Source organism: Cynara cardunculus, assembly GCF_001531365.2.
Source record: "Cynara cardunculus var. scolymus isolate 2C chromosome LG 17, CcrdV1, whole genome shotgun sequence".
NCBI lineage: Eukaryota > Viridiplantae > Streptophyta > Magnoliopsida > Asterales > Asteraceae > Cynara > Cynara cardunculus.
In genome coordinates this window covers 36,372,470-36,384,361 of record NC_037544.1, presented here as the reverse complement: position 1 = coordinate 36,384,361, position 11,892 = coordinate 36,372,470, and the positions used below count along the sequence as shown (strand labels likewise).

General features: G+C 33.6%; 1 protein-coding gene across 1 annotated transcript in view; it reads right to left on the bottom strand.

Moving 5' to 3' along the window:
* Window positions 1–2,386: 2,386 nt before the first annotated feature.
* The window catches only part of LOC112500143 (peroxisomal fatty acid beta-oxidation multifunctional protein AIM1-like), a 14,656-nt gene continuing 5,150 nt past the window's right edge, over window positions 2,387–11,892 (bottom strand). The window contains exons 8-18 of the mRNA XM_025103469.1: window positions 10,896–11,198; window positions 9,785–9,871; window positions 9,518–9,692; window positions 9,212–9,333; window positions 8,887–9,050; window positions 7,988–8,242; window positions 7,674–7,795; window positions 6,458–6,579; window positions 5,140–5,288; window positions 3,770–3,908; window positions 2,387–2,646 (exon numbers count right to left, since the gene is read on the bottom strand). Coding sequence (XP_024959237.1) covers window positions 2,593–2,646; window positions 3,770–3,908; window positions 5,140–5,288; window positions 6,458–6,579; window positions 7,674–7,795; window positions 7,988–8,242; window positions 8,887–9,050; window positions 9,212–9,333; window positions 9,518–9,692; window positions 9,785–9,871; window positions 10,896–11,198 — 1,692 coding nt within the window. The 3' untranslated portion in view covers window positions 2,387–2,592. The remainder of the gene's footprint in view (window positions 2,647–3,769; window positions 3,909–5,139; window positions 5,289–6,457; window positions 6,580–7,673; window positions 7,796–7,987; window positions 8,243–8,886; window positions 9,051–9,211; window positions 9,334–9,517; window positions 9,693–9,784; window positions 9,872–10,895; window positions 11,199–11,892) is intronic.

Below are 11,892 nucleotides of genomic sequence, written 5' to 3'. Positions count from 1 at the left end.
CAAACCAATCAGGCACCACCCTTGTGGTTAAGATTAAAATTTTATGGAACATGACATATATAAGAGACATTACTAAATACATCTAGTAGAAAAAATTTATTGATTAATCACAAAAGAAACAAGTCAAAAATTATAAGAACAATAGATTGATTGTCAAATAATAGTAAAATATTTTATGTAGAATCAAAAATAGATAAAATAGTCAATAAAAACAATTAGAACAAGATAACCAAATAGCAATAGTCAATAAAAGCATAAATTGATAAAATATCCAAAAAATATATATAGCAATAGCAAGCACATGATCTTAACTTTGAATTATTGAAGTACGAAAATAGTCAAGTTTTTAGAGATAACAATAGCCAATATCATTGGACCTTGTTGGAGATAAAAAAAAGTAGAGAGGAAATAAACAATAGCATATAATGARTGACCAATTTTTTTTTTTTCTTCTCCAATGTAATTAGTTGATATATTTTTAAGCCCTTATTTTCTACTAAATTCTTTTTGTCTCTAATTATATGTTACAGTTTTTGGATTTCTTTAGTTTATTAAAATCTTATAGACTACTGTTGTAGTTTAGGGGAAAATTTTGGGCCCCTGATATTTTTGGGCCCTGGGCGTGCGCCCGTGTCGCCCTCCCCCAGGGACGGCCTGTGTGTGTGTGTGTGTGTATGGGTAAGTGTTGTTCGGAACCTAAGATTGATTAGGAATCGGAGGACCACCACAACAGGAAACAAGACATATTCATCAGGAATATGAACGTATTATTAATCATGAATGTTGTAACATATTCTTGATGAATGTATGATTCATGATGAATAACACGTTCATATTTATCATGAATGTGTGATTCATGTTGAATATTCATCATGAAGATAGACACGTGGTGCGCCATGGACAATTTCTGAGTTCCAAATCAATTGTACATTACTAAATGAAACTTCTGTCTCTATATATATGCGTGTGAACAAAGGAAAACGCCATCTTCGTTGGTATGTTTCAATCTGAAAATTAAGAACAAAGAACACCATCTTATCACTATCAATGAATCATTATGGGACCACAATCTCATCATCTAGCGGGGGCGGACCTGTAAAGTTTTAAGTGGGGTTCGGTACACCCGTTCAACTTTTTTTTAGCAAGTAGAAAACTTTTTAGGGTATCAAAGCTGTACCTGTTAAACTTTGAAGGGTGCTATGAGATATTAGAAAATACAATAAACATCAACTAAAAACCGAAAAAAGTCTTGGAATCAACCAGAACACCGAAAAAGTCTCTAAATCAACTAAAAAATTGAAAAACGTCTCTCAAAATAAAGTTCAAAGCAAGATTGCATTGAAGACTTGCACATAAAGCATATAAAACAATCTCATCATTTAACCGTTCAACCAAATTGTGGTTACTTGTAAAATAGAATTCTCATATAGATATAGATCGTAGATTAGCTTAGCCATTATCTCCTAGATAGCAGTTTCTTTAGCTTAGCCATAATTATCTCATAGATAATATCAATATCTTTTACAGTAGTTTTTAGACCCTTATACAAATATAAGTGGCTTCAATTCCGTATTTCTTAGAAAACCATAATTCATTTTTTTCTCTTAAATTAAAGGGCAAATTGCATGGAAAAGTAACATATTTTAACTTGATTCCTAGTTTAGGTAACGTACTTTCAAAACTTTCATTTTGATATCTAAGATGTAAAGTTTTAAACATTTAAGTACCCGGGTAACCAGTTGAAGTATGAACAGGTTACCATGCTAATGTGACGAGTGATATGGTATCCAACTCAATTTATTTAAATTTCATCCCATCACTCGCCACATCAACATGGTAACTTGGGTCCCGAACCCCTAATCTTCCAACTAATAGTTTTTATTTTATTTATTAAAATTTACATTTTAATGTTTTAAATACAAAATCAATATAAATTTAGGGTATTTTAGTATTTTCAACCAATTTGGTAAGATTTTATGTAAATAATGATAAATGGTCATTTACCTTAAATTATTAAACATTCGTTGCTTCTTATCAGGTAAGAGACGTTTACGATTTACACTGTCAAAATTCATAGTCGTTTTATATGAGAAGTGCGGGTGTTGACTCTTATTTAATTAGTATTTTATCGGGTAAGAGACATTTTATTTAGATATTACTCTCTCTGTCCCAAAATAAGTGTTCACAATTGAAATAACACATAATTTTAGACGATAATAGTTAATATACTTTTTTGTTAACCAAATGACAACTTTACCCCTACTTAATACATATATCTTGTCAATTATTAAATATTTGTGCATTAATTAAGGGTATATTTGGAAATTAGGTTATTTATTTTTTAAAATGGGCACTTATTTTGGAACAAATATGAAAAAACCTTAACTGATTGTAATCGATCGAAACCTTAACTTTATTCTTTAACAATTCGAATATAAAATAAAGACAACAAAGCAACGAACACTACAAAGCAACGAACACTGCAAATTTAAATTGTTGCCGAAGTCTTGAGAAAAAAGACCCATTTTTATTAGACAATCGGCTTCACGTAACTTGATTGATGCATATCAACTTGATTCATAATCCAGTTGCTTACGGTTGAGAACTAGAACTTGTGGTTTTAGGTGTTGCTGAAACAGGTGCACTCTGCAAAAGAGATCAATATGAATACTGTTAAAGTTTCATTTCCACTGACTTTTTTCCTCCTTTCTCCTTCAATATATGTTGGAATATCCATACTTTCCTTAAATGGCATTTATGAAGAGTAATCTGATGTGGGGTTCCACATATTTCACATGGTATCAGAGCAGGACATCTACGCCCATGTATCCTCCGTTGGACGGGGCGTGTTAGAGTTCCACAACGCCTAGACTTAGACCATTCTACTTCAATATATGTTGAGAACCTCAATTCTCTCTTCAAATGGCTCTTTTGAAGAGTAATCCATTATAAGAAATTTGGGTTTATAGGATGCAACGATTTCTAAGCGTCATAACAGACTGTTTTATAAGACTTAATTTATAGGACTACAAAATAAAACGTCATATATAAATGCGTTGTAACAAGTTTATAGAACGATTTGGACATCTTAACAAGTTTTTTTTAGCACATTTTCAATACAAAGCGTCACATTATCTATTTTATAGGACACTTTTGAGAAAGTAACCTATAAATCCATATTTTTACATAACATTTGCTTTTATAAGACACTATTTCAAAAATTGTCCTATAAAATAGCTACTACAACGTTTTTATTAATAATAATATTCTAAAAACTTATTACAACTTCCAAAAATATCCTATAAGTTTATTACAACACCTTTAAATATGACACTTTATCCTTTAGTTCTATAAATTAAGTCTTATAAAACGATCTATTAGGCTACTTTTAACTTTTTTGGCATCCTATAATCCTAATCTTGTTGTAGTGATATAAAGGGGTTCTACATATATCACAAATAAACCGAACTAAACAGAACAAACCTAGTATATCCTACCGAAGGTAGGGTCCAGAAATGGCAAGATGTATGCAAACCTGACCTCTACCTCAAAAAGTAGAGCAGTTGTTTATGTGAAAAGCCTCGCTTGGGTATATCTGACAAATATGTTACACAAATGCATTTTTCCTCTGTATCTTGTTTTTCCGATCTTTTTTAGAAGAAGTTTAAAGAAAACGGTTAACTGAGTGAACGAGCACGTAGATGAACAAACGCGCACGAAAACAGATTCGTGAACGGATGAACGAAAAAAGGGGATTAAGATTTCTCACCAATGGGACACCATTCATAGCTCTTTCTTCCAAGAATCTTGATGGTTTATACAAGTTGCCATATTCTTCGGACCAATTCTTGAGACTTGTATATATGTGTTTACTCCCAACCAAATCTGCCCAAAACATGATGCCACCACTGCACCCAAAACCACACAACTGTTAAATCAAGATTATATGTAAATTGTGCTTAAGTACAACTTATTAAATATTTATTTTTTAATTCGTGTAACTAACTGGAGATAAACTCAAGTATATAATAAAAATCTCATTTTAAATATAAAAAATTTAGAATATAATTAACATAACCATTGAGTTCTGACTGAATACTTAATTATTATTAAAGAAAAAATAAATTAATTAATACTTAATAATAATAATAATTAAACGAGAACTTTTAAATAGTAAATTTAATACTAATATCGTTGTATTTTTTTTTAAATTTAATGATGTCTTCAAATTTATATTTTATTTAAAAATAAAAACATTATCGTTTTTTCAAAATCGCATAAAAACGTATTATATCGACAGAGACAGAATAAAATGAACATTAAAATTGAGATATATCTCGGTACATTGTGCGAGTATCCTTCCATGGTATACCCCATACTAGTGATGGCCAAAAACCGGTCTCGGGCTGGTCCTAATCGGTCCCAAACTTTCTCGTAACCGGCCATAACCGGTCCGGTCGAAAATTGTAAGACCGGTCAAAGTTCTTCATACCTGGTTATGGGCCGCCAGTCCCTTTTTTTTAATGATATATATTTTTAATACATTATAAAATTTGTAATTGGGTCACTCAAATATACAAAAAAATGCGTTTTAATATAATAAAAATTACGTCGTTTAAAAAAAATACATTATAAAATTATTTTAAAATACATTTATTTATAAAATTATTTGAATTTTCGGGCCGGTCCATAACCGGTCCCGGTCCCACGAAACTGCCAAAAACCCCCAACCGGTCCCGATTTTCGGTCCTATAACCGTCCTGGGCCGATCCTTTACTGGTCCTCTGGCGGTCCCGGACCGGACCGGGCCGATTATGTGAAATGTAAAAGGGAAAACCATAGTTCGTAAAGAACGACCAAATGTAGACGAATTGTGCGAACGCAAAAAGAATATTTTTCTTGATGCTTTTTGTCCAAAGTCGCGTATTCTTGTAACGTGTAGTGTTCTTTTTTTGCATGTACATAAGAACGAACGATGGGTCGTTTGTAACGGGAAATTGATTATAATCGTTGGAAATGCCAACGATAGACGTCATATAACGGGTGAAAAAGTTGACAACTACTATAGACGTACTAAAGGTGACGAGTGTGTTAGGATTTGCTGTATATAAATATTATATATTTCAAAAGATGACGTACCGTTCAGAAGGGAAACTCATGCCAAGAACAGATGCAATGTCAAGGTCAATTACTCGAGTAACGATTCCTTCCTCTAGAACACGACATGCCTCATTCACCACCGGAAAGAGTACCATCTCGACTATTTCTTGGTCGGTGACGGATATGGGCTGCCACAGATAATGCAAGCATACACATTATTTTTTAGAGTATTTTGTACTAAAAAGGGTAAATTGCATGGAGATGCAACATACTTGTACTTTGATCTGATTCCTATTTTATGTAACGTACTTTCAAAACTTTCATTTTGATACCTTAGATGTAATATCACATTTTTTTTATACCAAAATCAGTTACCTTGAAAACATGGTTTACTCTCATGATCCGCTCTCAATGACTGTTTACCCTCACAATTTGCCCTAAATCGATAAATGGTCTTGGGTTCATGTGAAACCAGTTTTCTTTTTTTGGCATAAATAACACTAAACCTTTACAACGTTTTTGGTTTGAGGGTTCAGTGTTTTTTGTACTTTCACAATGTTTTTCTATGAAGTTTCAGTGTTATTTTGTGTTCTCATGAGTCTCACGAAAACAAACTAGTCTCACGTGAACCGAACCCATATATATATAGGGGTTGGTTCATTTAGGAATGCTAAATATTTTAGGAACCTAGGATGCATCCTTATTCTGAGTATTCATGATGAATATTATTAATTATGAATATCTATCACGATATTTATCATGAATATTTATCCGTTATGCATCATGAATTCTTAGAAAAGGGGTGATTCCTGAGTTCCTAAAACATTTAGCGTTCCTAAATGAACTTAGAAAAGGGGTGATTCACGCGAGACATGATTTTTACACTTGAAACTTCACGATTTTTTACACTTTTTGTTGTGAAGATTCGACTTTTTTTTATCTTCACAACATTTTGTTATGAAGTTTCAAATGTAAAAATCGTGTCTCACGAAAACAACCTTGTCTCACGTGAACCCAACCCTCTATATATAATATGTGTGGGTGTGTGTGTATATATATATGTTTTAGACATATTTTTTTGGGTTTCTGCCATGGACATCCAAAACCTCAAGACTACCCTGCATAAGCCAAGCCAAGCCAAGGCTTGAGCTTGTCTAAGCTGAACAACGGCCTGTGCTTGTATAAAGCCTATAACGGTCTTATAAGAACCATTGCCTTCACGAGTCAAAGTCGTGAGCCGAGCCTAAGCCTACCGGACTTTTTAACAAGTCAAGCATGCTTAGGCTCAAATCGCCATATGGTAGGGTGGGTGGTGGCTGAAATACGCCCCAAACTAGAAAGGTTCCTCCTTTCTTACCTTTCCTTCCGGCATAAGATTGGCTAGCCTTATCGACTCCTCGATAATTGGTAGCACGAGAGGATCAGGCTTTGGCTTGCTACCTTTTTCGTAAACGTAATACCCTTTCCCATTGTTTTTACCTGAAACAACCGTGACCCGTGATTGACAGATAACAAGGAATGAAATATATAACATTTGTGCACACACACATATATGGGGCTAATCATGTGAGAACTACAAAAAGGTAACAGATGCATCATGTGTTATTTCAAATGGTTTTTTCATCTAAGACCATAATTTAACATATCGATTAAACTGTTTTACGTGTCTATGAAAAAAAAGATACACGTGAAGAGTTTCACATAGTGAAACAAATATATGTTATCAATAAGTTAAATCCTAGCCTTCAATGAAAAAAAATAATGTGGGACAATATTTTAAGGTAAAAGTTCTCACCGTTCTTATAATATATGTGGTTCTCATTTGATTATTCCCCTATATGTGTGTGTGTGTATATATATATATATATATATAGGATTAGGTTCTAGTATACCACAAAAAATGAAAAACTGAGGAACACTTTATTAATCATTTATATGTATGTTATGCACATGTACATATAAGTAATTTGTCCAGTATGCACATGTGTATAGCATGTACACATGCATAGAAATATTTTTAATTCTTTGTATGCATATGTGCATATCATATAGATGAATGGTTATTAGCAACGACAGAGGTCTATAGGGGCCTTTGGGCAGACCCTACGATTTTTTGTCTTTTATGTAGAAAAAACTTAGTCTACTCTGTTAAAGATTTATTTTTTCCACTTCTCCTTAAATATAGTCACCCCGGTTAAAAGGCATGTGTTCCGCTACCGGTTATTAGGGTGTTCATCAATTTTTCATATTTTGGTGATTTCCCTTAAACCTCCCCCCTTCTCTCTCTCTCTCTCTCTCTCTATATATATATATATATATATATATATATACATATATATAAAAGGTTGAGTTCATGTGAGATGCTTGTTTTTCGACCTGTGAGACCATAAAATAACACTGAAACTTCACAACAATTCTTTGTGAAGGAATGAAAAAACAACGAACAAATTGAGTGTGAAGTTCAGTGTTATTTAATTGGTTTCATGAAAACAGTCTGATCTTACATGATCTCAAATATATATATATATATATATATATATATATATATATATAGTGTGTGTAACGAAAGTTACCATTTCGTCCATCTTTGATTAGAAGCTCAGTAAGAGGAGAGTAGAATGATCGATCAGGAAAAGCTGTGGCATATCTTTTACTAACAGCAACTGCTACACCATATCCACTCAAGTCTTCAAGCCTACAATACCAAGCTGAATTAAAACAACCTTACATTAAGCTGTTTTCTATATCTATTAAGCACTCATAAATGAATATAAAAATAAGACAAACCATTCGTTTTTATATAATATAATGACGGCATTTCATGTCATTTCATTTTCATTTCCCAACGTGAACCAAACAGCTAAAAATTCACAGGAAAGAAGCTTACTGGAATGGTCCCATTGGGAACCCGAAGTTGCGGATCAGTCGGTCGATTCTAAACAAGTCGACACCTAAATGAAGCAACATGTGTGCACTTTGTTTGTATGGAAAGAAGGCGCGATTAACGGCAAAGCCCGTACAATTTCCCACGACGACAGGGACTTTCTTTATGATTTTCCCGACTGTCATGAGATCGATGATCACTTGTACGGAAGTCTTTTCGGTTCGAACGATCTCCAACAACGGCATCAAATGAGCAGGACTGTCATCATTTCGGGAAAAAAAAATTAACGTGTTGGCTCATAAGCGTTGATGTTGATCATCTTTAGATGATGTATCAAGCGGTGGGAGGTTCAAATAAGAAGACTAAATATCGTGAGAAGGTTAAGAAAATATTCATATGTGAAATATTGAAGAAAAAAAATCCATTTGAAGATGCATATATGAACCTATATGAATAATCTGTAATGTCAGTTCACATATGTATCTTTAGAAGAGGGTCTAGGGTTTGCATATTGTTTAGAGGCCAACGTTTGGCAAAGTAACTGATAACTGTTGGCTAATAAGCTAGTTGATAAACTAGTAATGTTTGGTAAAAGAGTAGTTGATAAGCTAGATGACAATGTAAAATGACCTAAAAAGACAAGTTGGAAAATTAATTGGAAAAACATAAATGGCATAGTTCGAAAAAGGTGGAAAAAGCTCTGGAGCTTATTGAAACGCTACTTAGCTTATCAATAGCTCAAGACTAACCAAACAGAGATTTTTAAATAAGCTTAAAAAGTAAGCTAACTTGTAGTTGCCAAACATGACCTTAATATGTCTTCTGCGCATATTTCCTTTCGTTAACTTCAAAGAAAAACGTATAGAGAACATTTTAAAGATACGGGTTTTACGTCACTCAACCTGAAGAAATGTGCGCCCACGACTCGATCTTGACATCCCAGTTTCTCTCCAATTAAGTCGAGGTCAATGGCCGACGTGTTGGTTGCGAAAATGCAATGAGGGGGACACACCTTCTCGATTTCACCGAAGATTTCTTGCTTTAACTGAAGATCCTCAGTAACAGTCTGTCATCAAAAATATTTATAGTTACGGTCTGTCATCGAAAATCTTTAGAAATTAAAGTTGCCAACTTTGCCTTGCGGTTTTAGCGAAATCATCTGTTCATTTTATGCAACTGGATTCACAAAAGAATATGGCGTTGTTAGTTAACGAAATACGAACGTACCTCTATGACCATATCCACATCGTTGAATTCCGAGTAGTCCAATACCCCTTCAATCATCGACAACGCTTTCTCCGCTCGGGGTTGTGACAACTTTTTCTTCGCAACCAAACCTCGGACATTTTCTACAAGCAAATAGTACCGTTTAAGTTTTTCTACGACAAAAGTTGTTGAAAAAAATCTTGACTCGTGGAGTAGTGAAAACTCGAAAAACCCTGATATAAATCTCTCAGTGGCCACAAGCACATATGTAGACGGTGAATAAGTCGCATAACGAACTAATTTTATTAAAAACGGAGGAGAGATTACCTTCGATCATTTTTATCCCCTTTTGAAGATACTCGGAGTCGACTTCCTTAAGAACAACGTACGTATTACTAACTATAAGGGATGTAGCTATTCCCGAACCCATTAAACCTCCACCGATGATAGCAACTTTCTTGACCGCCCTTGGCTTGATCCCTTTATCAGTGACATTACGTACCTTTCCATGACAAAAAAAATATAAGTCGAGCTTAAAGAAAATATTCAAGAAACAGAACGTTCGTGTTTAGAGTATTCGACCAACTGTGTTACCTTTGAGGTTGCACGTTGTGCAAAGAACACGTGAACAAGACCTTTCGAGGTGTCTGAAACAACAAGATCGCTAAACACTTCTCGCTCCTGAGGAATAAAATTTAGTTCGCACAATGATAACGACTTTTTAGGCCAAAACGGTATTCACCCACGAAGGTGAAACAATTTTTTGGGTAACTGTGAGTGTCTAGGCCATCTTGTGCACATATTGACCAATCCCATGGGCCCAAAAGATTACGGTCCGAAAAATCCTCTTTGGCCCTGAAAAGACTCGAATCAGTGACCTATGAGGACACGGGAAGACCCAGTTCATTAGGATACGGTGGCACAAGTTTGTCTTAACAGAGTTGGTTTGGACCATTTTTCTCCCATCTCAGGTTCGGGTTCGAATTCCGTTTCAATCATTTTCTTAGTTTTTAGCTGTTAATTTCTAGTTTTTTATGTTTATGGAAAAAAATGAATAAAAATACTCGAACACAAAACCTCACATACGAAAAGCAAGTTTAGTTTATAAGAATGTTTTTTTTAATTATATTCAAATATTTAAAATACTAATTATATTCGATATTTTCAAAGAATTTCGTGCAACGAGGTAATCTTAGAGTAAAATATTACTACACAGTACAACATAATTGGCTTTATAGGACGTCTAGATTATCTACACGTCTTAATAAAATAGCTTTATAGAACTTATGTTTATAGGACCAAACTATAAAACGTCATATCTAAAAAAGTTATAATAGGTTTATAAGACAATTTTAGGCGTTTTAACAAGTTTTTTACGATGCTTAAAAAATAAAGTGTCTTATTAGCTATTTTATAGGACACTTTTGAGGAATGTTCTATAAAACTATCTTTTTATAGGACATTTTTTCAAATAGTGTCATATACGATACTTTGTTTTAAAAGCGTCCTAAATCACTGTTTAAAATGCCTGAAAGCGTCTTATAAACCTATTGTAACACTTTTAGATATGATGTTTTTTGGTTTGATGTATAAACTTAAGTCATACAAAGTAAATTTTTAGAACGTTTCTTCATTTTTAGCATCTTTTAAAATCAATTTTGTTGTAGTGACAAAAGGAAATGACGCGGTTACATCAATTTTGTACCTTCAAAACACCGGGGTGTCCTCCCTGCACGATGCCTTCCTCAATTACATCGAGGCACGCCTGAGGATGTGTCAAATTAGGCGCGGTTCGTTTGGCTTGGTGCCTAGCAAACTTAATTACCTCATTCACTTCAGATATCGAACCAATCTTGTCTACACAGTGAAGCGAGCGGACCCAAGGTTTACGCTCGTTGGCGATGTCTAATGCCCATTGCCTAGAGACTTTCAACAACTCTTGAGGAGGCACAACGTCATCAATGAGACCTAGCGTTTTCCCTTCTTCAGAGAGTATCGGTTTAGATGTCTACAAAACAAATACTTGAATCAATATCGATGACTCACAATAAATCAGTTACTTTTCGTTTTTATATTTGCTTTGTTTGTTGTGCCAAAACATTTGTCATTTAAGATCAGGGTGGTAATTGTGAACAAAAAGTAGATATAAAGTTGACATGGATATATAAAGGTACAATCCTTTATTGTGTTCAATGTAAAAACAAACTGAACCAAATAATCCCAGTATAATTCGTTCGAGAACCGGGTTTAGAAAGGTATGATGTACACAGACATGTCATATGTCTTCTACGCAAATGATAGAGTTGTTGTTTCCAAAACTAAACCACAATGACCAATATACATATACATACATACATACATACATATATATATATATATATATATATATATATTATAGATGAGTGATCATATGAAAACCGCCTTCATTTGTGTAAACCGTGCAAACCACCTTCATCTGCCGATTTCATTGTTTAATCTTATGAAGTTTTTTCATGAAATTGTTTAATCTTGTGAAATTGTTTCATATAATATTTTTTTTGATGAAGTTGTTTCATATATGGTTGTGAAATTGTTTCATATAATATTTAATGAAAATGTTTCATGTATTTCTCTAACATTAATGAAACTGTTTCATGTATTTCTCTAAAATTAAAATAATGAAGATGATAATATCTATGATTAACACCCTCCACAATAAAAAT